The 25,922-nt window shown below is 43.7% G+C and overlaps 1 protein-coding gene, 1 long non-coding RNA gene and 54 other non-coding genes across 56 annotated transcripts in view; 53 read left to right on the top strand and 3 right to left on the bottom strand.

Annotated features, from left to right (window-relative positions):
- The first annotated feature begins 3,597 nt into the window (after positions 1–3,597).
- ankrd34c (ankyrin repeat domain 34C) lies at positions 3,598–6,479 on the top strand. The gene is made up of 2 exons (XM_088377668.1): positions 3,598–3,809; positions 4,350–6,479. Exon 2 carries the CDS (start codon positions 4,391–4,393, stop codon positions 5,969–5,971), a length of 1,581 nt encoding a protein of 526 aa, XP_088233794.1. The 5' UTR covers positions 3,598–3,809; positions 4,350–4,390; the 3' UTR covers positions 5,972–6,479.
- LOC148396274 (uncharacterized) overlaps positions 4,205–25,922 on the bottom strand; it is a 52,776-nt gene continuing 31,058 nt past the window's right edge. Inside the window, exons 3-5 of the long non-coding RNA XR_015858899.1 lie at positions 4,889–4,976; positions 4,629–4,808; positions 4,205–4,539 (exon numbers count right to left, since the gene is read on the bottom strand). This is a non-coding gene — a long non-coding RNA (uncharacterized LOC148396274). The remainder of the gene's footprint in view (positions 4,540–4,628; positions 4,809–4,888; positions 4,977–25,922) is intronic.
- Positions 6,661–6,732, top strand: trnad-guc (transfer RNA aspartic acid (anticodon GUC)). Its single transcript has one exon. It is a non-coding gene; the product is annotated as a tRNA-Asp (tRNA).
- Positions 7,289–7,360, bottom strand: trnad-guc (transfer RNA aspartic acid (anticodon GUC)). Its single transcript has one exon. It is a non-coding gene; the product is annotated as a tRNA-Asp (tRNA).
- Positions 7,879–7,951, top strand: trnav-uac (transfer RNA valine (anticodon UAC)). The gene has a single exon. It is a non-coding gene; the product is annotated as a tRNA-Val (tRNA).
- On the top strand, positions 8,056–8,128 carry trnav-aac (transfer RNA valine (anticodon AAC)). Its single transcript has one exon. It is a non-coding gene; the product is annotated as a tRNA-Val (tRNA).
- On the top strand, positions 8,406–8,478 carry trnav-uac (transfer RNA valine (anticodon UAC)). Its single transcript has one exon. It is a non-coding gene; the product is annotated as a tRNA-Val (tRNA).
- Positions 8,582–8,654, top strand: trnav-aac (transfer RNA valine (anticodon AAC)). The gene has a single exon. It is a non-coding gene; the product is annotated as a tRNA-Val (tRNA).
- trnav-aac (transfer RNA valine (anticodon AAC)) lies at positions 8,939–9,011 on the top strand. The gene has a single exon. It is a non-coding gene; the product is annotated as a tRNA-Val (tRNA).
- On the top strand, positions 9,119–9,191 carry trnav-cac (transfer RNA valine (anticodon CAC)). Its single transcript has one exon. It is a non-coding gene; the product is annotated as a tRNA-Val (tRNA).
- Positions 9,296–9,368, top strand: trnav-cac (transfer RNA valine (anticodon CAC)). The gene has a single exon. It is a non-coding gene; the product is annotated as a tRNA-Val (tRNA).
- trnav-cac (transfer RNA valine (anticodon CAC)) lies at positions 9,471–9,543 on the top strand. The gene has a single exon. It is a non-coding gene; the product is annotated as a tRNA-Val (tRNA).
- On the top strand, positions 9,648–9,720 carry trnav-aac (transfer RNA valine (anticodon AAC)). Its single transcript has one exon. It is a non-coding gene; the product is annotated as a tRNA-Val (tRNA).
- On the top strand, positions 9,825–9,897 carry trnav-cac (transfer RNA valine (anticodon CAC)). Its single transcript has one exon. It is a non-coding gene; the product is annotated as a tRNA-Val (tRNA).
- Positions 10,002–10,074, top strand: trnav-cac (transfer RNA valine (anticodon CAC)). Its single transcript has one exon. It is a non-coding gene; the product is annotated as a tRNA-Val (tRNA).
- On the top strand, positions 10,182–10,254 carry trnav-aac (transfer RNA valine (anticodon AAC)). Its single transcript has one exon. It is a non-coding gene; the product is annotated as a tRNA-Val (tRNA).
- trnav-cac (transfer RNA valine (anticodon CAC)) lies at positions 10,359–10,431 on the top strand. Its single transcript has one exon. It is a non-coding gene; the product is annotated as a tRNA-Val (tRNA).
- Positions 10,536–10,608, top strand: trnav-aac (transfer RNA valine (anticodon AAC)). The gene has a single exon. It is a non-coding gene; the product is annotated as a tRNA-Val (tRNA).
- trnav-cac (transfer RNA valine (anticodon CAC)) lies at positions 10,889–10,961 on the top strand. Its single transcript has one exon. It is a non-coding gene; the product is annotated as a tRNA-Val (tRNA).
- On the top strand, positions 11,065–11,137 carry trnav-aac (transfer RNA valine (anticodon AAC)). The gene has a single exon. It is a non-coding gene; the product is annotated as a tRNA-Val (tRNA).
- trnav-cac (transfer RNA valine (anticodon CAC)) lies at positions 11,242–11,314 on the top strand. The gene has a single exon. It is a non-coding gene; the product is annotated as a tRNA-Val (tRNA).
- On the top strand, positions 11,419–11,491 carry trnav-cac (transfer RNA valine (anticodon CAC)). The gene has a single exon. It is a non-coding gene; the product is annotated as a tRNA-Val (tRNA).
- Positions 11,596–11,668, top strand: trnav-cac (transfer RNA valine (anticodon CAC)). Its single transcript has one exon. It is a non-coding gene; the product is annotated as a tRNA-Val (tRNA).
- Positions 11,936–12,008, top strand: trnav-uac (transfer RNA valine (anticodon UAC)). The gene has a single exon. It is a non-coding gene; the product is annotated as a tRNA-Val (tRNA).
- On the top strand, positions 12,113–12,185 carry trnav-aac (transfer RNA valine (anticodon AAC)). Its single transcript has one exon. It is a non-coding gene; the product is annotated as a tRNA-Val (tRNA).
- On the top strand, positions 12,288–12,360 carry trnav-cac (transfer RNA valine (anticodon CAC)). The gene has a single exon. It is a non-coding gene; the product is annotated as a tRNA-Val (tRNA).
- trnad-guc (transfer RNA aspartic acid (anticodon GUC)) lies at positions 14,557–14,628 on the top strand. The gene has a single exon. It is a non-coding gene; the product is annotated as a tRNA-Asp (tRNA).
- On the bottom strand, positions 15,209–15,280 carry trnad-guc (transfer RNA aspartic acid (anticodon GUC)). Its single transcript has one exon. It is a non-coding gene; the product is annotated as a tRNA-Asp (tRNA).
- Positions 16,184–16,256, top strand: trnav-uac (transfer RNA valine (anticodon UAC)). The gene has a single exon. It is a non-coding gene; the product is annotated as a tRNA-Val (tRNA).
- Positions 16,357–16,429, top strand: trnav-aac (transfer RNA valine (anticodon AAC)). Its single transcript has one exon. It is a non-coding gene; the product is annotated as a tRNA-Val (tRNA).
- trnav-cac (transfer RNA valine (anticodon CAC)) lies at positions 16,531–16,603 on the top strand. The gene has a single exon. It is a non-coding gene; the product is annotated as a tRNA-Val (tRNA).
- Positions 16,708–16,780, top strand: trnav-cac (transfer RNA valine (anticodon CAC)). The gene has a single exon. It is a non-coding gene; the product is annotated as a tRNA-Val (tRNA).
- trnav-cac (transfer RNA valine (anticodon CAC)) lies at positions 16,885–16,957 on the top strand. Its single transcript has one exon. It is a non-coding gene; the product is annotated as a tRNA-Val (tRNA).
- On the top strand, positions 17,070–17,142 carry trnav-uac (transfer RNA valine (anticodon UAC)). The gene has a single exon. It is a non-coding gene; the product is annotated as a tRNA-Val (tRNA).
- Positions 17,247–17,319, top strand: trnav-aac (transfer RNA valine (anticodon AAC)). The gene has a single exon. It is a non-coding gene; the product is annotated as a tRNA-Val (tRNA).
- On the top strand, positions 17,424–17,496 carry trnav-cac (transfer RNA valine (anticodon CAC)). Its single transcript has one exon. It is a non-coding gene; the product is annotated as a tRNA-Val (tRNA).
- Positions 17,600–17,672, top strand: trnav-aac (transfer RNA valine (anticodon AAC)). The gene has a single exon. It is a non-coding gene; the product is annotated as a tRNA-Val (tRNA).
- On the top strand, positions 17,775–17,847 carry trnav-cac (transfer RNA valine (anticodon CAC)). The gene has a single exon. It is a non-coding gene; the product is annotated as a tRNA-Val (tRNA).
- Positions 17,949–18,021, top strand: trnav-uac (transfer RNA valine (anticodon UAC)). Its single transcript has one exon. It is a non-coding gene; the product is annotated as a tRNA-Val (tRNA).
- trnav-aac (transfer RNA valine (anticodon AAC)) lies at positions 18,122–18,194 on the top strand. The gene has a single exon. It is a non-coding gene; the product is annotated as a tRNA-Val (tRNA).
- trnav-uac (transfer RNA valine (anticodon UAC)) lies at positions 18,299–18,371 on the top strand. Its single transcript has one exon. It is a non-coding gene; the product is annotated as a tRNA-Val (tRNA).
- Positions 18,476–18,548, top strand: trnav-aac (transfer RNA valine (anticodon AAC)). The gene has a single exon. It is a non-coding gene; the product is annotated as a tRNA-Val (tRNA).
- On the top strand, positions 18,827–18,899 carry trnav-uac (transfer RNA valine (anticodon UAC)). Its single transcript has one exon. It is a non-coding gene; the product is annotated as a tRNA-Val (tRNA).
- trnav-aac (transfer RNA valine (anticodon AAC)) lies at positions 19,004–19,076 on the top strand. Its single transcript has one exon. It is a non-coding gene; the product is annotated as a tRNA-Val (tRNA).
- On the top strand, positions 19,177–19,249 carry trnav-cac (transfer RNA valine (anticodon CAC)). The gene has a single exon. It is a non-coding gene; the product is annotated as a tRNA-Val (tRNA).
- trnav-cac (transfer RNA valine (anticodon CAC)) lies at positions 19,528–19,600 on the top strand. The gene has a single exon. It is a non-coding gene; the product is annotated as a tRNA-Val (tRNA).
- On the top strand, positions 19,705–19,777 carry trnav-cac (transfer RNA valine (anticodon CAC)). The gene has a single exon. It is a non-coding gene; the product is annotated as a tRNA-Val (tRNA).
- Positions 19,880–19,952, top strand: trnav-aac (transfer RNA valine (anticodon AAC)). Its single transcript has one exon. It is a non-coding gene; the product is annotated as a tRNA-Val (tRNA).
- On the top strand, positions 20,057–20,129 carry trnav-uac (transfer RNA valine (anticodon UAC)). Its single transcript has one exon. It is a non-coding gene; the product is annotated as a tRNA-Val (tRNA).
- trnav-aac (transfer RNA valine (anticodon AAC)) lies at positions 20,230–20,302 on the top strand. The gene has a single exon. It is a non-coding gene; the product is annotated as a tRNA-Val (tRNA).
- Positions 20,407–20,479, top strand: trnav-cac (transfer RNA valine (anticodon CAC)). Its single transcript has one exon. It is a non-coding gene; the product is annotated as a tRNA-Val (tRNA).
- On the top strand, positions 20,584–20,656 carry trnav-cac (transfer RNA valine (anticodon CAC)). The gene has a single exon. It is a non-coding gene; the product is annotated as a tRNA-Val (tRNA).
- Positions 20,762–20,834, top strand: trnav-aac (transfer RNA valine (anticodon AAC)). Its single transcript has one exon. It is a non-coding gene; the product is annotated as a tRNA-Val (tRNA).
- Positions 20,939–21,011, top strand: trnav-cac (transfer RNA valine (anticodon CAC)). Its single transcript has one exon. It is a non-coding gene; the product is annotated as a tRNA-Val (tRNA).
- trnav-aac (transfer RNA valine (anticodon AAC)) lies at positions 21,462–21,534 on the top strand. The gene has a single exon. It is a non-coding gene; the product is annotated as a tRNA-Val (tRNA).
- On the top strand, positions 21,637–21,709 carry trnav-cac (transfer RNA valine (anticodon CAC)). Its single transcript has one exon. It is a non-coding gene; the product is annotated as a tRNA-Val (tRNA).

The raw sequence follows: 25,922 nt of genomic DNA, 5'->3' as shown, positions 1-25,922 counted from the left end.
TGTGACATTTTAGGACATGACCTTGCTGGAAAAAGAAAAAAAGAGTTGAAAAAAAATCAAGAGATCATTGAAAATGTATCAAGTAAATATTTAATTCATATTTATTTATATTATAAGATTTATTTATGAAGATTGTGTTTTATTCTAACAGCTACTACCTTGTGCCCAAATTCGAAACCCCAATGTTTGTGTTCTTTAGAGTACCTATTTGCAGCAATGTAAAACATTTTAATGTGTTTCCAGGGAAAGTATTTGGGGAAGTGAAGTGGCAACGTAAGGGTTACAATCTAAAAATAGTCACCCTTTCTGAAAAGGTTGTAGTCGCTCCTCTCTGTTTTCCACTGAATCTGTGAAAGCAAGAATTGGGCAAAGGTGGCCACTGCGGCTATGTGCTTATTCTCAACACTGATCATCCACTGGAATGGTGTCAAAAAAATCACTGGGTTACTTATCAAGGGAGATTGTTGTTGTGAATCTGCCTGTAACTTTTTCTTTCTTCTCTTCATAAATAGTCTCAAATGAGAACTGCAGTCTGTTGAGAATGTCTTAATTCCAACTGCAGACAGAAGTTCTATCTACAAATGATGGGAAGATGAGGAGCAGCTGCGATGCGAGATATCTGAAAATGGAAACTGCTCCCTGGGGGTTGACGCTGCTTATTTTTGCGGTTTTCATTATTTATTTCCCACTTTTAGTTTACTGCAGACGAAAGCATATGTGGGCCAAAAATCATGCTTGGATGACGACTGCCGACGTCACTCACGACTCCCGTGTTCATCAGTGTGACTTATGCAGTGAGATCTGCTACCAAATCTTCAGTTACCATAGCGTGACATTTTCATCAATACAAAACAGTCACATCATGAGAAGTGAACATTCCCTCTTGTGACGGTATTTTCTCACATTACTCCACAAACTTGACATGGAGCACCACTCCTAACTTCAAGATGTCGCATTTCAGGACCATGGGGAAATATTCCTGCAGTAGGTTTTTTGGGGGGCAGGTTGAGGGTTGATTGTTTGATTTCCACTGTCGTCATGTTCGTCTTGTCATTGATATGGGAAAGACTTTGTGATTGGTAGTTAGGTCAAACTGCAAATTTTTGGTCTGTATGATGCTTATTCATGCCGAAAATCCACAGAAGAGGTGAAAATTTGGGTGTTTCCTTTCCTTTCATTTTTCTTTTTCGCAAATGAATGCTCTAAATGACAATATTTGTAAATGGAATTTGTCAATTATGTTGTCAGCTGTTTGTAGAATAAAACAAAACAAAAAAATATGATTGTAATTGGCAAAATCACAGAAACACAATTTTCCACTCGACGAGCAAATTCCCACCAATAAATTCCAATTGTGTTTCCTACAATTGATGTCAATGGAAAGATCCAACTAGTGTTTTTTTTTTTCCAAGAAACATCTTGTCCTCTAGGACTAAGACGGCAATCATAGGTGAGAAATCACTGTCGTCATTAACAATTGCACCGCCTTAGACATCAAGTGTTTGGATGGCGAGTAAAGTGATCAGTTCCAGTCTCTTGGGAAAAGACCAGCGGTCAGCGGACTAATGATTAAACGTGGGTGGATGGTGGTGGTTACTTTTCACCAGGAGGGATATGTGCTGGTTAGAGGGAAACTCACCATCAAAAAAATATATATATGAAAAAAAGCAAATGCCATGAAAGCCGTGACATCCTGGAAGAATCTGTCTGATTTACCTGTTCCTCGCAGGAGCTGAGAACATCACTGTTCTCATTAGAAACAGCTTCTGTGCTGTCTCATAGCAACCTAAAAATAGAGATGTCCTTATTAGGCTCCATGGCTGTGATGGCTGCTACAAGTTTTAGCCTCTTTAATTGTGCAGTAAACAGGTAAAATATTTCTCCTTGCTTTCAGTGGATGGTATAAGTTGACTGATGTGAACTTCATTTGGTTGATAGCTGAAGAATACTGCATATAATTGAAAAAAAATTTTTTTTACAATATTGAAAAGGAATCTGTAAGTAGGTGAGTAGGGTGCAGAACTGCAAGTATGGAAGGGGTCGACTGTACATTGCTTACTTACGTTCTCATTTTTGTGACTTACATACGGTAGATGGTGGAAAGGGTTGTCATAGCAGCAGAGCTGGCTTGCTCATTAGGTAATATGCAACTGCTAAAGGCGCCACAGGAGGTGCCGCAAAATTGGGAAAGAATCCTCGCTGTAATTATATGAAAACTAGTAACTGTATTAAAACTGGAAATATACAGCATAGATTCAAATGTTGAAATCTCAGCCATTTATTGTGTTGATGAAGTGATAAATTGTTTCTGAGTAATTAGTTTCAACATGGTAAGCGAATCACGAAATGAACTTTAGTGAACTCAGTGAATGTTTTATTTCTGTATCTTCACAACATGGATGGGTTTTAACTGATTTCATTTGATTATTTCAGCAAGTAAATAATCAACATTCATTACAACTTCATTTCATGTTATGTTTTCACATGACTTGTCGAAAAGGGAAACGGGTTGAAGTAATTCTGCTTATTTAGAGCCGTCCCAATTTCAAGAATTTACAAGATAACAAACATTTATAGAACGTTTGTCGGGATTAAACCTATATTCAGTTTGGTGTTTCATTATTTGTTGTATTTACATTTGACTCATTAATGATTTTCTTGCTTTTGTAGTCAGCCAATTTTGTATCAATTTTTACCCAATTACATATTAGATTTTTACTTTTCATTGTGTATTGTATTACAGTTCAAATTGTCACAAGCATGTTAATCGTTTTGAGCTTTATATCGCTCTCGTGCACATTACTATAATTATAATGCTTCATAACTTAGCATTCTCACGTGCCATGTTAAACTGCAGTTTACAGTTTCTTTACGTTTCACTGTAATGACTAAAAAGTTGCATCAACATTAAAATAAAAAAATACTCAGTATATTCAATCATAGTCGACATCTAACTTTTGGCTTTTCATTTTATTTGTTAAATTGTATCTTATAATTTAACTTGGATGACATATTTGGCAATGCATGTTAAAAGCACATTTTATTTTAAACAAGAAGTAGGAAAAACTCATTTTCATTTTTGAGCTGTTTGATTATTATCAAGAAATAAATGACTGCTTACAGTCATGGTGAGTCTATCTCTGAACCTAGGTTACTAAAATGCTACCAGCTAAGGGCGCCATTACACTGCACTATAGCTATTGAAGCGTTTGATTATTCCATTGTACTAATGATAATAAAGAGCCATCAAGTGTTGAAGTTTTACTGTGTATGAAGCCAGAATGCTGCTACCTATATCTAAACGTATTCGCGTGCACGCGCACTCACACACTCAAAAGAACAAGATTCCACTTAATGATTTGTCATATCATTTATCATTTGTAGACATAAACTACTCCTTTCATTTACAAATCTCCTCCCTCTTTTAGAATCTAAAATGCACGCAGTGAGCATTTCCATGTCAACACTGCCTCCTCAGTGTGTGTGCGGGTGTTTTGTGCGCGCACGCGTGTGCGCTGTGGATGTGCGGCTCATGCACAGAGGTTCTCGTCAGACGCACGTTTATTTTGGGTGCGCTCTGACGTCAAGAGCGCACACGTTTCATTCAACAGGCTAAGAAAGTAAGTTATTTATAACCCGCAGCGTCTCCAGGTTGCTCTCCTTGAGTGCGCACCAAGAGCAATCCAAAGCATCCTCCTCAAAAATCCCGCGTGAACTTTGTGTTTTGAATCGAGACATTATCTCCTCATTTTTCTATCCTGCTCAGACGCAGCATGTGAGCATGCATGGGAAGCCTGTTTTCTAACCAGGTAAGACAAATTTACTATTATAATAAGACATAACATATGCAATGCAATATGCCTTTGGACGTATGAGTAACCCTCTCAGCATTTAAATGAATACCGTAGCCTACTTAATATTCCACCAGGCAATAACCACGTCTTGATTAAATAAATTAGCTCCATAAATATATGTCTAAAAAGATGGAATGCGTGGGTAATATGCCCAACTACTACAAACATAGAATTTACTGTTCAGTGTTTTTTTTTTCACTTAATGATTTTAGCTGCAGATTTAATGTATTCTCGTTACTGTTGTGATCGAATCGGTTGAGTTGGCATCATCACTCCGTTTATGGCTCTTATCGATACCGCCCTTCGATGAAAAAAAGACTCGAGTTCACACTTTGAAATAATGTGCATTTATGGTCGTATCATCTGTGCCATTTATCATAGTAATGTTGTGACAGACTGCCACCTGCTGGTGATTCATCAGGAGGGCACATTTTTATTGTGTTCTATGTTGTGTTTATATTTCATATTTATCGTGTTTCTTTCTTTCCCGCAAAGCTGTAAAGTCCACACAGAGAATAGCTGTGACTGTCAGGGTGATGGCTGACATTCTAGAGCTACGTACAGACGGGAACTCGCTCCTGAAAGCGGTGTGGCTCCGACGCTTGAGGCTCACCAGACTCCTCCTGGAAGGCGGCGCGTATATCAATGAGAGCAATGAACGCGGCGAGACTCCTCTCATGGTGGCCTGCATGTCGACACACAGTGACCAGCAGAGTGTGAGTAAGTCCAAGCTGGTCAAATATTTGTTGGACAACCAGGCTGACCCCAACATACAAGACAAAGGAGGTCGGACTGCCCTGATGCACGCCTGCATCCACAAGGCGGGACACGAGGTGGTGGACCATCTGCTGAGCAACGGGGCTGATCCCAGCCTGGAGGACAGAGGTGGCGCCTCGGCGCTGGTTTACGCCATCAACGCAGATGAAAAGCAAACGCTGAAGCTGCTTCTGGATACTTGCAAAGCCAAAGGCAAAGAGGTTATCATAATCACCACTGATAAGTCGCCATCTGGCACCAAAACCACCAAACAGTACCTAAATGTCCCGCCGTCTCCAGAGCTGGTTGATAAGTCCTCGCCGGCATATTGCACCTCACCTTCTGATATCATCGTCACTGCATCTCCTACAATTGAGCAAGAGCAACAAAATACCGTCTTCAGCTTCCAAACAAAGTTGAAAACGTCCTGCTCGGCCAACAAACTGGCAAACGGGCCCGCATCGCCCACACGGCGGCCCACGAGCCACAAGCGAGCGCGTTTACCTCAGCTGAAGCGTCTGCAGTCGGAGCCGTGGGGACTGATAGCGCCCTCCGTGTTGGCCGAACGGGCGAGTAGCCACGATGAAAGCAAGAAGGCCAGCTCGAACGAGGAAATGGTGGCAGGCTTGAACGGCCTGACGCTGAGCAAAAGGGCCACTTTATCTCGGCAGAGCAGCGTGGATGGCAAAGAGATCGCTTTACCACTGGTGGGCGAGCAAGGCTGCAAAATAACAACCTCGCTGTCGGTTCCCCCAACCTCGAAAGCAGCCTACGAAAGATCATTGGGCCAGCACCAGCCTCTGGCACGACGCAGCACCGTGCCCACCGAGCAGGAGTGCGCTAACGTCGGGCATCCCAATCTGAGAGACACCATGCACAAGCGGCGACTCGGGAACGACCACTACGACTCCGACTCCCAGCTCTACTCCGACTCCGTCATGCTGGACTCCCCCAAGGTGCCAGTGGAGCGAAGGAAAATGAACACCTCCCCTCTGGCCATACTGACCAGCTCCAGAGAGTCCCTGGACAGCAACACCAGCACGTCCTCACCCAGCACCGTCCGCCGGCGTCCGCCAGGCCTCTTGGAGAGGAGAGGCTCTGGCACCCTGCTTCTTGATCACATCTCCCACACAAGGCCGGGCCACCTGCCCCCTCTCAATGTCAACCCCAACCCTCCCATTCCTGACATTGGCGCCAGTAGCAAGTCTTTGGCCAGCGGTATTCGATCCTTAGCTCCAGTAGCACCTAGCACACCAAAGAGAGGTGGACCCAAGTGCAAGAAGAAGCTTGTGAGAAGACATTCTATGCAAGTGGAGCAGATGAAGCAGCTGTCTGACTTTGAGGAGCTTGCTCATCAGTGACTAAGGGTGTTTATGCAGCATTTTTAGTGTTTACTGCCTACATTGTCAGCAAGTGCATCCATGAGTTCAGTGGTGTAGACTCACAGGCGTATAGATGTTGAATAACAAACTGGAAAAAGTTCCAATTGAGCAATATAGATAGATTTCCTCCTTGTGCCGCTTCCCACCTTGAGGATTCTCTTTTGACACCATGTCTGCTTTAAATGTATTACCGTTTTGAATGTAAATGACAATGACAAGATATAACACACACACATACAAGAGATCTCGTGACGTAACATGCAGGGACAATTCTTGATCCCTTTGTAGCCAGCAGGCCGCTAGGGTGCACTTTGTCCATATGTAATTAGCATTAACGACGGGCTTACTCTGGAGTCGAGATGTAGCGTTGGGTTACAAGTTTGATTTTGTAGCAAAATTGTGCAAAGTGCCTTCAAGATTGATTGAAGTTTGGGGTGGAAAAAATCGCTATACATTTGATGTATTAAAAACAATTTGTAACAAAAAAGGTGTAACTAAAATGTGTTTCATTTCATCAAAACCGTTGGCCTCACATGGAGTGAATAATGTGTCTTTAAAAAAAGCAGGTGGTGTGGTATTAAATTAGCACTTTGAGATTTCTCTGAAATGTCATATATAACTAACTCCACTAGGCGGCCAGTTGTTATGACAAGCTGATTTTTTCGGCTTCCTCGTTAGTATAGTGGACAGTATCTCCGCCTGTCACGCGGAAGACCGGGGTTCGATTCCCCGACGGGGAGTAATTTTCTTTATGTGAACTATCGTTGGGTATGTTGTCTACCAAAGTGTGTTAACCTGTGTTTGCAGCAGAGTTATTATGTAACTGCAGTGGTTTTTGTGTGACAGTTTGTGTTAACTGCAGGCAGTGGATTTCCACCCCATTAACTGAATTATAAATTAATTATTTAATTAGTTTGTTCATTTGTTACTACATATTCACAACAGAAATGGTGCCTCGTCGGAATTGAAGTGAACTATGATGTTGGTAGATTTGGAGTTTGGAGAGCACACTGCACAGAGCTGGTTGAGACTTCACAAATATATCTGCAACTAACACAATTATATGGGCTTTTCATATAAAAATCTGAATATCTATGTTTACAGGTCCTCTCTATTTTAGCTCTTTAAAAAGACGGCTTGGGTGACCCTGACAGGAGTGCGAGGCTCCGGCCGACATAGTCTCGGGGTTATGGAGACGTACAAAACGCCTCACCACGATAAAGTGGTGATCCCGTCGAGACACGCGCACACACACACACACGCACACACGCATTAAGTTATTCCAAAAGTATAACTCTCCCCGTCGGGGAATCGAACCCCGGTCTTCCGCGTGACAGGCGGAGATACTGTCCACTATACTAACGAGGAGTAGTTCTTCTTCGTAAGTGTTCAGTGGAACTGGCAGCTACCCAGCAGGTAAAGGTACACTGACACTGTCATACCAAAGAGTTCTCCAGTGTAATCACATTCGCCTAACACGCTTAAGTAAAAACGGCCCGGCGCTAGTCCGTGATGCCACTCTTTGCAAGATAGCTCACCAAGCGTGACCAGGGCAGTTTCCATAGTGTAGTGCAGTGGTTCTTAACCTTTTTGGAGGTACCGAACCCCATCAGTTCGGCCATCCGCTGACGGGGGTGGGTGGGGGGTGCTACCGGTGTGTTCGGCCATCCGCGTGCAGGGGGCGGGGCAACGACATACCAGCTCTGCCGAACCCCTGTAGCTGACTCACCGACTCCCTAGGGTTCAATCGAACCCAGGTTAACCGGTTCGAAACTGGTTGAGAACAAGCCGCATGCATGTTTTTGTCAGTCCTTTCTAAAAATTCCTCTGGCGCCAGTCCGTGATGCGACTTTATGCAAGACGGCTCCCAATGCCCAGCCAGACAAGTTTCTATAGGGTAGTGGTTATCACGTTCGCCTTACACGCGAAAGGTCCCCAGTTCGAAACCGGGTGGAAACATGCTATTTTGAACCTTTTTGGAAGCACATTTGAAAAATTTCACGTCCGGTGCCAGTCCGCGATGCCACTTTTTGCAATACGGCTCTCATTCAACAGTCGCACAAGTTTCCATAGTGTAGTGGTTATCACGTCCGCCCAACAAGCGAAAGGTCCCTGGTTCGAAACCAGGTGGAAACAGGCGTTGTCTAACCTTTTCGTCAGCACATTTGTAATATTTCCTCTCCAGTGCCAGTCCGCGATGCCACTTTTTGCAACACGGCTCTCATTCAACAGTGAGACAAGTTTCCATCGTGCAGTAGTTATCACGTTCGCCTCACACACGAAAGGTCCCCAGTTGGAAACCGGGTAGGAGCAAGCTATTTCGAACCTTTTTGTCAGCACATTTGAAAAATGTCTCCGGTGCCAGTCCGCGATGCCGCTTTTTGCAATACGGCCTCATTCAGCAGTCATACAAGTTTCCATAGTGTAGTGGTTATCACGTTCGCCTTACACGCGAAAGGTCCCCGGTTCGAAACCGGGTGGAAACATGCTATTTTGAACCTTTTTGTAAGCACATTTGAAAAATTTCATGTCCGGTGGCAGTCCGCGATGCCACTTTTTGCAATAGGCTCTCATTCAACAGTCAGACAAGTTTCCATAGTGTAGTGGTTATCACGTTCGCCTAACACGCGAAAGGTCCCTGGTTCGAAACCGGGTGGAAGCAAGTCGGGTGAACCTTTTCTTCAGCCCATTTGAAAAATTTCTCCGGCTCCAGTCCGTGATGCCACTTTTTGAAAGATGGCTCTCCTTCGACAGTCAGACAAGTTTCCATAGTGTAGTGGTTATCACGTTCACCTCACACACGAAAGGTCCCTGGTCGGAAACCGGGTGGAAACAAGCCTTATGAACCTTTTCGTCAGCCCATTTGAAAAAAAAAAAAAATAATTCTCCGGCTCCAGTCCGTGATGCCACTTTTTGCAATACGGCTCTCAGTCATCAGTCAGACAAGTTTCCATAGTGTAGTGGTTATCACGTTCGCCTAACACGCGAAAGGTCCCCGGTTCGAAACCGGGTGGAAACAAACCTTATGAACCTTTTCGTCAGCCCATTTGAAAAAAAAAAAAATTCTCCGGCTCCAGTCCGTGATGCCACTTTTTGCAATACGGCTCTCATTCAACAGTCAGACAAGTTTCCATAGTGTAGTGGTTATCACGTTCGCCTCACACGCGAAAGGTCCCCAGTACGAAACTGGGTGGAAACAAGCTGTTTCGAACCTTTTCGTCAGCACATTTGAAAAATTTCGGATCCGGTGCCAGTCCGCGATGCCGCTTTTTGCAATACGGCTCTCCTTCGACAGTCAGACAAGTTTCTATAGTGTAGTGGTTATCACGTTCGCCTCACACGCGAAAGGTTCCCGGTTTGAAACCGGGTGGAAACAAGCCTTATGAACCTTTTCGTCAGCCCATTTGAAAAAAAATTCTCCGGCTCCAGTCCGTGATGCCACTTTTTGAAAGACGGCTCTAATAAAGTAGTCATGCAAGTTTCCATAGTGTAGTGGTTATCACGTTTGCCTCACATGTGAATGGTCCCCGGTTCGAAGCCAGGTGGAAACAAGCCGTATGAACCTTTTCGTCAGCCCATTTGAAAAAAAAAATTCTCCGGCTCCAGTCTGTGACGCCACTTTTTGCAATACGGCTCTCAGTCATCAGTCAGACAAGTTTCCATAGTGTAGTGGTTATCACGTTCGCCTAACACGCGAAAGGTCCCCGGTTCGAAACCGGGTGGAAACAAGCTATCTCGAGCGTTTTTGTCAGCACATTTGAAAAATTTCCTCTCAGGTGCCAGTCCGCGAAACCACTTTTTGCAATACGGCTCTCATTCAACAGTCAGACAAGTTTCCATAGTGTAGTGGTTATCACATTCGCCTCACACGCGAAAGGTCCCCAGTTCGAAACTGGGTGGAAACAAGCTGTTTTGAACCTTTTCGTCAGCATATTTGAAAAATTTCGGCTCCGGTGCCAGTCCGCGATGCCGCTTTTTGCAATACGGCTCTCCTTCGACAGTCAGACAAGTTTCCATAGTGTAGTGGTTATCACGTCCGCCTCACACGCGAAAGGTCCCCGGTTCGAAACCGGGTGGAAACAAGCATTATGAACCTTTTCGTCAGCCCATTTGAAAAAAAAAAAAATTCTCCGGCTCCAGTCCGTGATGCCACTTTATGCAATACGGCTCTCAGTCATCAGTCAGACAAGTTTCCATAGTGTAGTGGTTATCACGTTCGCCTAACACGCGAAAGGTCCTCGGTTCGAAACCGGGTGGAAACAAGCTATCTCGAGCCTTTTTGTCAGCATATTTGAAAAATTTCCTCTCCGGTGCCAGTCCGCGAAACCACTTTTTGCATTACGGCTCTCATTCAACAGTCAGACACGTTTCCATAGTGTAGTGGTTATCACGTTCGCTTCACACGCGAAAGGTCCCCGGTTCGAAACCGCGTGGAAACAAGCTATCTCGAGCCTTTTTGTCAGCACATTTGAAAAATTTCGGCTCCGGTGCCAGTCCGCAAAACCACTTTTTGCAATACGGCTCTCATTCAACAGTCAGACAAGTTTCCATAGTGTAGTGATTATCACGTTCGCCTAACACGCGAAAGGTCCCCGGTTCAAAACCGGGTGGAAACAAGCTATCTCGAGCCTTTTTGTCAGCACATTTGAAAAATTTCCTCTCCGGTGCCAGTCCGCGAAACCACTTTTTGCAATACGGCTCTCATTCAACACTCAGACAAGTTTCCATAGTGTAGTGGTTATCACATTCACCTCATACGCGAAACGTCCCCAGTTCGAAACCGGGTGGAAACAAGCTGTTTCGAACCTTTTCGTCAGCACATTTGAAAAATTTGGCTCCGGTGCCGGTCCGCGATGCCGCTTTTTGCAATACGGCTCTCCTTCGGCAGTCAGACAAGTTTCTATAGTGTAGTGGTTATTACGTTCGCCTCACACGCGAAAGGTCCCCGGTTCGAAACCGGGTGAAAACAAGCCTTATGAACCTTTTCGTCAGCCCATTTGAAAAAAAAATTCTCCGGCTCCAGTCCGTGATGCCACTTTTTGCAATACGGCTCTCAGTCAACAGTCAGACAAGTTTCCGTAGTGTAGTGGTTATCACGTTCGCCTAACACGCGAAAGGTCCCCGGTTCAAAACCGGGTGGAAACAAGCTATCTCGAGCCTTTTTGTCAGCACATTTGAAAAATTTCCTCTCCGGTGCCAGTCCGCGAAACCACTTTTTGCAATACGGCTCTCATTTAACAGTCAGACAAGTTTCCATAGTGTAGTGGTTATCACATTCGCCTCACACGCGAAAGGTCCCCAGTTCGAAACTGGGTGGAAACAAGCTGTTTCAAACCTTTTCGTCAGCATATTTGAAAAATTTCAGCTCCGGTGCCAGTCCGCGATGCCGCTTTTTGCACTACGGCTCTCTTTTGATAGTCAGACAAGTTTCCATAGTGTAGTGGTTATCACGTTCGCCTCACACGCGAAAGGTCACTGGTTCGAAACCGGGTGGAAACAAGCTATCCTGAGCCCTTTTGTCAGCACATTTGAAAAATTTCCTCGCCAGTGCCAGACCGCGAAACCACTTTTTGCAATATGGCTCTCATTAAACAGTCAGACAATTTTCCATAGTGTAGTGGTTATCACATTCGCCTCACACGCGAAAGGTCCCCAGTTCGAAACCGGGTGGAAACAAGCTGTTTCGAACCTTTTCGTCAGCACATTTGAAAAATTTCCTCTCCGGTGCCAATCCGCATGCCACTTTTTGCAATACGGCTCTCAGTCGACAGTCAGACAAGTTTCCATAGTGTAGTGGTTGTCACGTTCGCCTCACACGCGAGAGGTCCCCGGGTGGAAACAAGCTGTTTCGAACCTTTTCGTCAGGACATTTGAACAATTTTGTCTCCGGTTCCAGTCCGCGATGCCACTTTTTGCAATACAGCTCTGTCAACAGACAGGTAAGTTTCCATAGTGTAGTGGTTATCACGTTCGCCTTACACGCGAAAGGTCCCCGGTTCTAAACCAGGTGGGAACATGCTATTTTGAACCTTTTTTTCAGCACATTTTAAAAATTTCGTCTCCGGTGCCAGTCCGCGGTGCAACTTTTTGTAATACGGCTCTCATTCAACAGTCAGACAAGTTTCCATAGTGTAGTGGTTATCACGTTCGCCTAACACGCGAAAGGTCCCCGGTTCGAAACCGGGTGGAAACAAGCCTTATGAACCTTTTCGTTAGCCCATTTGAAATAATATTCTCCGGCTCCAGTCCGTGATACCACGTTTTGCAATACGGCTCTCATTCAGCAGCCAGACAAGTTTCCATAGTGTAGTGGTTATCACGTTCGCCTCACACGCGAAAGGTCCCCGGTTCGAAACCGGGTGGAAATAAACTATTTTAAACCTTTTTGTCAGCACATTTGAAAAATTCGTCTCTGGCGCCAGTCCGTGATGCCACTTTTTGGAAGACGGCACTCCTGAGACAGTCAGGACACTATCCATAGTGTAGTAGTGATCACATTCCTCTCACACGCCAAAGGTCCCCGGGTGGAAACAAGCCTGAATAACACTGTTGATTGCTTATTTTAGGCGTTGTGTAGCTATTTTATTTTAGTTAGCAGAGCTATGAACGTTAATAAATGAGGAGTGCCAAAACCAACATCCTTTTTGACCTGTTATGATACAAATGGATTAACTTTCATTTCGAATCGTATTTTTTGCATGTTTGCTATGCTTTGGGGTGATTTAAAATCAATCAAAATAACGGAGTTGTGAAAAATCTTACATTTATTATTGTCTACAAACTTAAAAACGTGACATATTACTGTACAGTAGTCGTAAGATTTCGGAACGCGTCACAACCAGACTACCTTTGCTCAGCCAATCAGATATCCCTAATAGGCACTTGTACCGCCCACTGCTTTGTTGACACGCTACCAAAGACGAGATCCGATAGCACACATTTGACAACCCTTTTTGTTTCCCCACTCACACTCTTCTTCTATTCACTTTAGTATGAGCTACTATGGTTGTGTAAACAAAACTCATAATGACTCATTTGGTGTGTTCTCACGTCAGGACGACCAAAGCTACATATATTGGCTGCGGTAATTTATTTTGCCCACTAGGTGGAAGTATTAACCACAGAACAAAGTAATGAAACGTGCCAGACGAAATACCGCTACGTTTATCCATCTAAAGTGGAAGCCAATGCTAAGCTATTGGTAAGTTAAAGCGTTTTTTTTTTTTTTTAAATCACTCTGCACTATGACCCGGTTGTCAAGTGAATAAATCTATCTATCAAAGCAAAGACATAGGTACTTAATTGAAAATGATGAACTAGCCTTTAATGCCAGCAGGGGGAGAAGAAAAAAAAGTCCGCTTCTCCTGAAGTGTCCCCCAAATTCACAAAATGGACAGACAAACAAAAAAAAATCATAAATTAGAATGTTCAAAAGTGTTTGCAACATTTATTTCATTTCATGGTCACGAAATTGTTTTCTTCTTTTTTTAACCTTTTCACCACACTTGGTCTTTTTTTCTTTTTAAATGACTAATGGGGAGTCGTTGGCTTCTTCTCCCTTCTCACTTGTCTTATGGCACAAAAAAAGGAAAATACAAGCAGAAATCAACATTTGAGTACTTTCACGGTAACGTAACCAATGTGAAGTAATTTTTTGTGGTTTGCTGCACCCAAAGATCAGTTGTAAAATATTTTACTGGCAAAACAATGAGAAAAACAAAAAACAATTCAGCAGTGTCTTGGAACTCATGTTGGTGCGCAGCGCTCATAGTAAGTCAAGAGCTCCATTCAATTTGCAAATTGCCAAGTTGTCTGTCTGCCAACCTGTCTGTCTGTCCGTCCATCCATCTATTGAGCCATGTGCTGTACATATCATATCTATATGCATAAACATATGTACTGTATCTACGCATCAACTATCGTCAGCAAGTGCATCCATGAGTTCAGTGGCGTAGACTCACAGGCGTATAGATGTTGAATAACAAACTGGAAAAAGTTCCAATTGAGCAATATAGATAGATTTCCTCCTTGTGCCGCTTCCCACCTTGAGGATTCTCTTTTGACACCATGTCTGCTTTAAACGTATTATCGTTTTGAATGTAAATGACAATGACAAGATATAACACACACACATACAAGAGATCTCGTGACGTAACATGCAGGGACAATTCTTGATCCCTTTGTAGCCAGCAGGCCGCTAGGGTGCACTTTGTCCATATGTAATTAGCATTAACGACGGGCTTACTCTGGAGTCGAGATGTAGCGTTGGGTTACAAGTTTGATTTTGTAGCAAAATTGTGCAAAGTGCCTTCAAGATTGATTGAAGATTGGGGTGGAAAAAATCGCTATACATTTGATGTATTAAAAACAATTTGTAACAAAAAAGGTGTAACTAAAATGTGTTTCATTTCATCAAAACCGTTGGCCTCACATGGAGTGAATAATGTGTCTTTAAAAAAGCAGGTGGTGTGATATTAAATTAGCACTTTGAGATTTCTCTGAAATGTAGATATAACTAACTCCACTAGGCGGCCAGTTGTAGTGACAAGTGGATTTCTTCGACTTCCTCGTTAGTATAGTGGACAGTATCTCCGCCTGTCACGCGGAAGACCGGGGTTCGATTCCCCGACGGGGAGTAATTTTCTTTATGTGAACTAGCGTTGGGTATGTTGTCTACCAAAGTGTGTTAACCTGTGTTTGCAGCAGAGTTATTATGTAACTGCAGTGGTTTTTGTGTGACAGTTTGTGTTAACTGCAGGCAGTGGATTCCCACCCCATTAACTGAATTATAAATTAATTATTTAATTAGTTTGTGACTACATATTCACAACAGAAATGGTCCCTCGTCGGAATTGAAGTGAACTATGATGTTGGTAGATTTGGAGTTTGGAGAGCACACTGCACAGAGCTGGTTGAGACTTCACAAATATATCTGCAACGAACACAATTGTATGGGCTTTTCATATAAAAATCTGAATATCTATGTTTACAGGTCCTCTCTATTTTAGCTCTTTAAAAAGACGGCTTGGGTGACCCTGACAGGAGTACGAGGCTCCGGCCGACATAGTCTCGGGGTTATGGAGACGTACAAAGCGCCTCACCACGATAAAGTGGTGATCCCGTCGAGACACGCACACACACACACACACACACACACACACACACACACACACACACACACACACACACGCATTAAGTTATTTCAAAAGCATAACCCTCCCCGTCGGGGAATCGAACCCCGGTCTTCCGCGTGACAGGCGGAGATACTGTCCACTATACTAACGAGGAGTAGTTCTTCTTAATAAGTGCTCAGTGGAAGTGGCAGCTATCCAGCAGGTAAAGGTACACTGACACTGTCATACCAAAGAGTTCTCCAGTGTAATCACATTCGCCTAACACGCAAAAGTAAAAGCGGCCCGGCGCTAGTCCGTGATGCCACTCTTTGCAAGATAGCTCACCAAGCGTGACCAGGGCAGTTTCCATAGTGTAGTGCAGTGGTTCTTAACCTTTTTGGAGGTACCGAACCCCATCAGTTCGGCCATCCGCTGACGGGGGTGGGTGGGGGGTGCTACCGGTGTGTTCGGCCATCCGCGTGCAGGGGGCGGGGCAACGACATACCAGCTCTGCCGAACCCCTGAAGCTGACTCACCGACTCCCTAGGGTTCAATCGAACCCAGGTTAAGAACCACTGGTGTCGTGGTTATCATGTTCGCCTCACATGTGAAAGGTACCTAGTTCGGAGTTGGGTGGAAACAAGCCGGCAGTACCTTTTCGCCAGCCCATTTGAAGCTGTCTCCGGCGACAGGCCGTGATGCCACTTTTTGGAAGATGTCTCTCATGTAATCCTCAAGCAAGTTTCCATAGTGTAGTGGTTATCACGTTCGCCTTACATGCGAAAGGTACCCGGGTGGAAACAAGCGAGGGGAGCTTTTTGGCAGCCTATTTGAAAAAATTCGTCTCCAGTGCCAGTCCGCGATGCCACTTTTAGCAAGACGGCTCTCATTTAGCAGTCAGGGTAGTTTCCGTAGTGTGGTGGTTAGCACGTTTGCCTAACACGTGGAAGGTCACCGGTTCGAAACTGGTTGAGAACAAGCCGCACGCATGTTTTTGTCAGTCCTTTCGAAAAATTCCTGTGGCGCCAGTCCGTGATGCGACTTTATGCAAGACGGCTCCCAATGTTCAGTCAGACAGGTTTCCATAGTGTAGTGGTTATCACATTCGCCTTACACGCGAAAGGTCCCCGGTTCGAAACCGGGTGGAAACAAACCAAATGAAATTCTGTGTGAGTCCATTTGAAAAATTTCTCCGGCTCCAGTCCGTGATGCCACTTTTTGAAAGACGGCTCTCATTCACCAGTCAGACAAGTTTCCATAGTGTAGTGGTTATCACGTTAGCCTAACACGCGAAAGGTCCCTGGTTCGAAACCGGGTGGAAACAAACCATATGAACCTTTTCGTCAGCCCGTTTGAAAAAAATTCTCCGGTGCCAGTCCGTGATGCCACTTTTTGAAAGACGGCTCTCAAACAATAGTCATGCAAGTTTCCATAGTGTAGTGGTTATCACGTTTGCCTCACATGCAAAAGGTCCCCGGTTCGAAACCAGGTGGAAACAAACTATTTTGAACCATTTTGTCAGAACATTTGTACAATTTCCTCTCCGGTGCTAGTCCGTGAAGCCACTTTTTGCAATACGGTTCTCATTTAACAGTCAGACAAGTTTCCATAGTGTAGTGGTTATCACGTACGCCTCACACGCGAAAGGTCCCCAGTTCGAAACTGGGTGGAAACAAGCTGTTTCGAAACTTTTCGTCAGCACATTTGAAAAATTTCGTCTCCGGTGCCAGTCCACGATGCCGCTTTTTGCAATACGGCTCTCATTCGACAGTCAGACAAGTTTCTATAGTGTAGTGGTTATCACGTTCGCCTCACATGCGAAAGGTCCCTGGTTAGAAACCGGGTGGAAACAAGCTGAATGAACCTTTTCGTCAGCCCATTTGAAAAAAAAAATTAAAAAATTCTCCGGCCCCAGTCCGTGATGCCACTTTTTGCAATACGGCTCTCAGTCATCAATCAGACAAGTTTCCATAGTGTAGTGGTTATCACGTTCGCCTTACACGCGAAAGGTCCCCGGTTCGAAACCAGGTGGAAACAAGCCAAATGAACCTTTTCGTCAGCCCATCTGAAAAAAAGAATTCTCCGGCTCCAGTCCGTGATGCCACTTTTTGCAATACGGCTCTCAGTCACCAGTCACACAAGTTTCTATAGTGTAGTGGTTATCACGTTCACCTAACACGCGAAAGGTCCCCGGTTCGAAACCGGGTGGAAACAAGCTATCGCGAGCGTTTTTGTCAGCACATTTGAAAAATTATGTCTCCGGTGCCAGTCCGCGAAACCACTGTTTGCAATACAGCTCTCATTCAACAGTCAGACAAGTTTCCATAGTGTAGTGGTTATCTCGTTCGCCTCACACGCGAAAGGTCCCCAGTTCGATACCGGGTGGAAACAAGCTGCCTCGAACCTTTTCGTCAGCACATTTGAAAAATTTCGGCTCCGGTGCCAGTCCGCATGCCACTTTTTGTAATACGGCTCTCATTCAACAGTCAAACAAGTTTCCATAGTGTAGTGGTTATCACGTTCGCCTAACACGCGAAAGGTCCCCGGTTCGAAACCGGGTGGAAACAAGCCTTATGAACCTTTTCATTAGCCCATTTGAAAAAATATTCTCCGGCTCCAGTCCGCGATACCACGTTTTGTAATACGGCTCTCATTCAGCAGCCAGGCAAGTTTCCATAGTGTAGTGGTTATCACGTTCGCCTCACACGCGAAAGGTCCCCGGTTCGAAACCGGGTGGAAACAAACTATTTTAAACCTTTTTGTCAGTCCTTTCGAAAAATTCCCCTGGCGCCAGTCCGTGATGCGACTTTATGCAAGACGGCTCCCAATGCCCAGTCAGACAAGTTTCCATAGTGTAGTGGTTATCACGTTCGCCTTACACGCGAAAGGTCCCCGGTTCGAAACCGGGTTGAAACAAGCCAAATGAAAATTTGTGTGAGTCCATTTGAAAGATTTCTCCGGCTCCAGTCCGTGATGCCACTTTTTGAAAGACGGCTCTCATTCACCAGTCAAGCAAGTTTCCATAGTGTAGTGGTCATCACGTTCGCCTAACACGCGAAAGGTCCCCGGTTCGAAACCGGGTGGAAACAAGCTATCTCGAGCCTTTTTGTCAGCACATTTGAAAAATTTCCTCTCCGGTGCCAGTCCACGATGCCGCTTTTTGCAATACGGCTCTCATTCAACAGTCAGACAAGTTTCCATAGTGTAGTGGTTATCACGTTCGCCTTACACGCGAAAGGTCCCCGGTTCGAAACCGGGTGGAAACATGCTATTTTGAACCTTTTTGGGAGCACATTTGAAAAATTTCACGTCCGGTGCCAGTCCGCGATGCCACTTTTTGCAATACGGCTCTCATTCAACAGTCACACAAGTTTCTATAGTGTAGTGGTTATCACGTCCGCCTAACACGCGAAAAGTCCCCGGTTCAAAACCAGGTGGAAACAAGTGTTGTCTAACCTTTTTGTCAGCACATTTGTAATATTTCCTCTCCAGTGCCAGTCCGCGATGCCACTTTTTGCAACACGGCTCTCATTCAACAATGAGACAAGTTTCCATCGTGCAGTAGTTATCACGTTCGCCTCACACACGAAAGGTCCCCAGTTGGAAACCGGGTAGGAACAAGCTATTTCGAACCTTTTTGTCAGCACATTTGAAAAATGTCTCCGGCGCCAGTCTGCGATGCCGCTTTTTGCAATACGGCTCTCATTCAGCAGTCATACAAGTTTCCATAGTGTAGTGGTTATCACGTTCGCCTTACACGCGAAAGGTCCCCGGTTCGAAACCGGGTGGAAGCATGCTATTTTGAACCTTTTTGTAAGCACATTTGAAAAATTTCATGTCCGGTGGCAGTCCGCGATGCCCCTTTTTGCAATACGGCTCTCATGCAACAGTCAGACAAGTTTCCATAGTGTAGTGGTTATCACGTTCGCCTAACACGCGAAAGGTCCCTGGTTCGAAACCGGGTGGAAGCAAAGCGGGTGAACCTTTTCTTCAGCCCATTTGAAAAATTTCTCCGGCTCCAGTCCGTGATGCCACTTTTTGAAAGACGGCTCACCTTCGACAGTCAGACAAGTTTCCATAGTGTAGTGGTTATCACGTTCACCTCACACGCGAAAGGTCCCTGGTCGGAAACCAGGTGGAAACAAGCCTTATGAACCTTTTCGTCAGCCCATTTGAAAAAAAATTCTCGGGCTCCAGTCCATGATGCCACTTTTTGCAATACGGCTCTCAGTCATCAGTCAGAAAAGTTTTCATAGTGTAGTGTTTATCACGTTCGCCTAACACGCGAAAGGTCCCCGGTTCGAAACCGGTGGAAACAAGCTACCGCGAGCCTTTTTGTCAGCACATTTGAAAAATTTCCTCTCCGGTGCCAGTCCGCGAAACCACTTTTTGCAATACGGCTCTCATTCAACAGTCAGACAAGTTTCCATAGTGTAGTGGTTATCACGTTCGCCTCACACGCGAAAGGTCCTCAGTTCGAAACTGGGTGAAAACAAGCTGTTTCGAACCTTTTCGTCAGCACATTTGAAAAATTTCGGCTCCGGTGCCAGTCCGCGATGCCGCTTTTTGCAATACGGCTCTCCTTCAACAGTCAGACAAGTTTCTATAGTGTAGTGGTTATCACGTTCGCCTCACACGCGAAAGGTCCCCGGTTCGAAACCGGGTGGAAACAAGCCTTATGAACCTTTTCGTCAGCCCATTTGAAAAAAAATTCTCCGGCTCCAGTCCGTGATGCCACTTTTTGCAATACGGCTCTCAGTCATCAGTCAGACAAGTTTCCATAGTGTAGTGGTTATCACGTTCGCCTAACACGCGAAAGGTCCCCGGTTCGAAACCGGGTGGAAACAAGCTATCTCGAGCCTTTTCGTCAGCACATTTGAAAAATTTCCTCTCCGGTGCCAGTCCGCGAAACCACTTTTTGCAATACGGCTCTCAGTCATCAGTCAGACAAGTTTCCATAGTGTAGTGGTTATCACGTTCGCCTTACACGCAAAAGGTCCCCGGTTCGAAACCGGGTGGGAACAAGCCAAATGAAAATTTGTGTGATTCCATTTGAAAAAATTCTCCGGCTCCAGTCCGTGATGCCACTTTTTGCAATACGGCTCTCAGTCATCAGTCAGACAAGTTTCCATAGTGTAGTGGTTATCACGTTCGCCTAACACGCGAAAGGTCCCCGGTTCGAAACCGGGTGGAAACAAGCTATCCCGAGCCTTTTTGTCAGCACATTTGAAAAATTTCCTCTCCGGTGCCAGTCCGCGAAACCACTTTTTGCAATACGGCTCTCACTCAACAGTCAGACAAGTTTCCATAGTGTAGTGGTTATCACGTCTGCCTCACACGCGAAAGGTTCCCAGTTCGAAACTGGGTGGAAACAAGCTGTTCCGAACCTTTTCGTCAGCACATTTGAAAAATTTCGGCTCCGGTGCCAGTCCGCGATGCCGCTTTTTGCAATACGGCTCTACTTCGACAGTCACACAAGTTTCTATAGTGTAGTGGTTATCACGTTCGCCTCACACGCGAAAGGTCCCCGGTTCGAAACCGGGTGGAAACAAGCCTTATGAACCTTTTCGTCAGCCCATTTGAAAAAAAAAAATTCTCCGGCTCCAGTCCGTGATGCCACTTTTTGCAATACGGCTCTCAGTCATCAGTCAGACAAGTTTCCATAGTGTAGTGGTTATCACGTTCGCCTAACACGCGAAAGGTCCCCGGTTCGAAACCGGGTGGAAACAAGCTATCTCGAGCCTTTTTGTCAGCACATTTGAAAAATTTCCTCTCCGGTGCCAGTCCGCGATGCAACTTTTTGCATTACGGCTCTCATTCACCAGTCAGACAAGTTTCCATAGTGTAGTGGTTATCACGTTCGCCTCACACGCGAAAGGTCCCCAGTTCGAAACCGGGTGGAAACAAGCTGTTTCGAACCTTTTCGTCAGCACATTTGAAAAATTTCGGCTCCGGTGCCAGTCCGCATGCCACTTTTTGCAATACGGCTCTCAGTCGACAGTCAGACAAGTTTCCATAATGTAGTGGTTATCACGTTTGCCTCACACGCGAAAGGTCCCCGGTTCGAAACCGGGTTTAAACTAGCTATTTCGACCCTTTTTGTCAGCACATTTGAAAAAATTTGTCTCCGGTGCCAGTCCGCGATGCCACCATTTGCAATACAGCTCTCATTCAACAGTCAAACAAGTTTCCATAGTGTCGTGGTTATCACGTTCGCCTTACACGCGAAAGGTTCTAAACCAGGTGGAAACATGCGATTTTGAACCTTTTTTTCAGCACATTTTAAACATTTCGTCTCCGGTGCCAGTCCGCGATGCAACTTTTTGCAATACGGCTCTCATTCAGCAGTCAGACAAGTTTCCATAGGGTAGTGTTTATCACGTTCGCCTAACACGCGAAAGGTCCCCGGTTCGAAACCGGGTGGAAACAAGCCTTATGAACCTTTTCGTTAGCCCATTTGAAAAAATATTCTCCGGCTCCAGTCCGTGATACCACGTTTTGCAATACGGCTCTCATTCAGCAGCCAGACAAGTTTCCATAGTGTAGTGGTTATCACGTTCGCCTCACACGCGAAAGGTCCCCGGTTCGAAACCGGGTGGAAACAATCTCTTTTAAACCTTTTTGTCAGCACATTTGAAAAATTCGTCTCTGGCGCCAGTCCGTGATGCCACTTTTTGGAAGACGGCACTCCTGAGACAGTCAGGACACTATCCATAGTGTAGTAGTGATCACATTCCTCTCACACGCCAAAGGTCCCCGGGTGGAAACAAGCCTGAATAACACTGTTGATTGCTTATTTTGGGCGTTGTGTAGCTATTTTATTTTAGTTAGCAGAGCTATGAACGTTAATAGATGAGGAGTGCCAAAACCAACATCCTTTTGACCTGTTATGATACAAATGGATTAACTTTCATTTCGAATCGTATGCTTTGCATGTTTGCTATGCTTGAGTGGGGCTTTGGGGTGATTTAAAATCAAATAAATAACGGAATTGGAAAAAATCTTACATTTATTATTGTCTACAAACTTAAAAACGTGACATATTACTGTACAGTAGTCGTAAGATTTCGGAATGCGTCACAACCAGACTACCTTTGCTCAGCCAATCAGATATCCCTAATAGGCACTTGTACCGCCCCCTTCTTTGTTGACACGCTACCAAAGACGAGATCCGATAGCACACATTTGACAACCCTTTTTTTTCCCCACTCACACTCTTCTTCTATTCACTTTAGTATGAGCTACTATGGTTGTGTAAACAAAACTCATAATGACTCATTTGGTGTGTTCTCACGTCAGGACGACCAAAGCTACATATATTGGCTGCGGTAATTTATTTTGCCCACTAGGTGGAAGTATTAACCACACAACAAAGTAATGAAACGTGCCAGACGAAATACCACTACGTTTATCCATCTAAAGTGGAAGCCAATGCTAAGCTATTGGTAAGTTAAAGCGTTTTTTTTTTTTTAAATCACTCTGCACTATGACCCGGTTGTCAAGTGAATAAATCTATCTATCAAAACAAAGACATAGGTACTTAATTGAAAATGATGAACTAGCCTTTAATGCCAGCAGGGGGAGAAGAAACAAAAGTCCGCTTCTCCTGAAGTGTCCCCCAAATTCACAAAATGGACAGACAAACAAAAAAATATAAAAATTAGAATGTTCAAAAGTTTTTGCAACATTTATTTCATTTCATGGTCACGAAATTGTTTTCTTCTTTTTTTAACCTTTTCACCACACTTGGTCTTTTTTTTTAAATGACTAATGGGGAGTTGTTGGCTTCTTCTCCCTTCTCACTTGTCTTATGGCACAAAAAAAGGAAAATACAAGCAGAAATCAACATTTGAGTACTTTCACGGTAACGTAACCAATGTGAAGTAATTTTTTGTGGTTTGCTGCACCCAAAGATCAGTTGTAAAATATTTTACTGGCAAAACAATGAGAGAAAAAAAAAAAAACAATTCAGCAGTGTCTTGGAACTTGAAAACTCATGTTGGTGCGCAGCGCTCATAGTAAGTCAAGAGCTCCATTCAATTTGCAAATTGCCAAGTTGTCTGTCTGCCATCCTGTCTGTCTGTCCGTCCATCCATCTATTGAGCCATGTGCTGTACATATCATATCTATATGCATACACATATGTACTGTATTTACGCATCAACTATCCATCCGTCCATCCATCAATCTATCACTATCTATAATTCACTCTATTTATGGCCCTTGTGATTGGATCCAAACATTATATTGGGGCACACTCATCTACATCCGCCCTGATATTATTAATGTCCCCCCGAAGAAGGCCATAGCTGAGCTGATGAGATGAGATGAGATGAAATGAGACGATACACTTTATTGATCCCCAAGGGGGGAATACATCTGTCAGAGGCGGGAGGCAACAAAAATGAAATGAAGCAGACACATTGTTGAGGCATAGCCAAAATAAAACAGGAAAGGTCCTCACAAACTGAGAGGCCACATGAAGAGTTATGTTAGCTACACCTGCATAAGGACATTATAATATCAGTATACAAAAGCAGAATATGCTAATAATCATTTATAAATATCTAAAAGTGTCTTTAATGTGTTTACAGCTGTACATTTGCCTGATTTAAATACAAATGGCAACATATTTAAAAATAATCCTCTCAGTATGATGCACTTTTGCAAGCTAAAACCACGAATAAAAGCATTACAGTAATGATTGCCTCAGTCATCACTAAGCTTTACTATATGCAGCTCTCATGTTGAATTCTGCATGTATTTAAGAAAGCGTCCGGTGGGTGTATTATTTTTATGCGCATTTGAATGAAAGAAGGCAAAAAAAACACAACTATAAAATTTAACCATTTCAAACATGAATCCCATCCCCCAAAAATGTAATGTATCATATATTTATTTTATGTATGTAATGACACGCCTGACACAAACCTTGCTATCTTTTTGTATGACATCACCATCATCATCACACGCTACCATATACTAGCATACATGTGTTTATGTATTTTTTCATAATGTTTGTTTGTCAAGGAATATAAATGCGTATTGACTGTCCAGCCGCAGCTTTATGCCCGCTAGCACAATATAATGAGATCCAATGCAAGAGCCCCATCAAATATTGGTAATAATGTTCAGTTTTGATTGGCCCTGTCAGAGAGGAATCGAGATAACAATATATTTTTATTATTGTAGCTGAGCTGTAGTTTGCTGTTGAGTGTATTGCATCACCCTGAGCGCTACCTTTAGAATATTGAATATGTTCAACTGTTGTATAGTGTACCACGTCGCTATATATGGACTGCTGTACCACTTGCCATATTATACACACTACACACAGCGTTCCAAATTATTACTGCAAGTAAATCAAATAAGCATTTGAATGTTTGTCTTTCTGGATAAATTTATTCATGTCTTTCCTCTGATCGCTGGATATTGCATCAATCTCAGATACGTTTGAAAGCGTGTAACTGAGAAAACAGGCTAAATGGCTTAAATAATTATTTTTTCTCCTGCTGTAGTTTGAATGCCTTAAGGGTCAGTTGGAAAATAAAAATTTCATGCCAGGTGAAATGCTTGAAAGATAAGGCAGAAAACTGGTTGTAATTTATATTCCAGCTTGTAAGTTGATTAAAAAAATAGACATAATGTAAATTGGGACATAGATAGTCATGTTGATGATTGTTGATGATGATTCATGGAACAACTAAGTGTTTTCTTGGCTAGATGTAAAGCATTCATTACTGTAGACAAAATTATACTGTTTATGTGCAGCAGATCTTAATAGATTTACTCATTAATTCTAAGGAGGAGCATATCGGTCTGATATATATGTATTCTCTAATATTCCCATTCAAAGGTTAGGTCAGTTCAGGTTGAACCCACCTCCCTCACCTTTGGATCTGGTTTGCATTCATCATCTCGATGCCCCCAAGGTGTGGGATGAAAAATGAGGCGGCTGTAATAAATTACTTGGTGTTGAAGAAAAAAAAAAGAAGAATTTTACATACAGTCAAATGTGCGTGGAATTTGTTTTGGTGTTGGTAGGCATACAGCAGTGGGGGATTTCCTGCAAGCTACGGTGTTTCTTATAACTACTATAATAAATGACGGTCACATAAATTCATGGAGGGTTAAGAATTGGAAAAGACAAATTTCAAATTTGGAAGCTTTCCATGGGAATGAATGGTAAATTTACGAGCTGAAAGTTTGGTCTTCACAGGGGACCTAAATATAGCAAATATATTTTTGCGTAATCGTGACTAAATTTTCCTTTTTTAATTTGTTGAATGGGATGTTTTGTGTGTGCGTGTGTGTGTGTGTGTGTGTGTGTGTGTGTGTGTGTGTGTGTGTGTGTGTGTGTGTGTGTGTGTGTGTGTGTGTGTGTGTGCGTCCATGCGTGTGTGTGTGTGTGTTTGGGGGGCTCATGCAATACTTTGAATGTGACTTTTGGGGTTGGGGTGAGTAAGTCAAAATCAACATCACTGTTGTCCAATGAAATTATTGAATGCACAATTAAATGTTTAAAATTTGATGAAACTCTACTTGGACATATAAATCTACTGAAATGTCATGTCATGTAATCGTATTAGTGTTTATGGATGTCTGCTTGTAACAAAACAAACTGTGTACATGTAGGTATGATACCTAATACTTTTCCATGAATTATTTTTTAAAATGTCCCCATCTCTTTAATGTCCAAGAAACTTGATGGAAAATTACTGGAGATTGTCTCACTTTAATTGTACGTACAAAAATAAAAGTTTAAATAAATGTTAATGAGACTAATGTAATATTAAAAAAAAAAAAATAGAAGGGAT

Source organism: Syngnathus floridae, chromosome 6 (assembly GCF_059516105.1).
Source record: "Syngnathus floridae isolate MCC-2025c chromosome 6, RoL_Sflo_1.0, whole genome shotgun sequence".
NCBI classification, from domain to species: Eukaryota; Metazoa; Chordata; class Actinopteri; order Syngnathiformes; family Syngnathidae; genus Syngnathus; species Syngnathus floridae.
This window is presented reverse-complemented; position numbering and strand designations above follow the sequence as displayed.

Excerpts from the sequence above, each read along its gene's own strand:
- ankrd34c (XM_088377668.1), top strand. The coding sequence starts at position 4,391 with ATGGCTGACATTCTAGAGCTACGTACAGACGGGAACTCGCTCCTGAAA.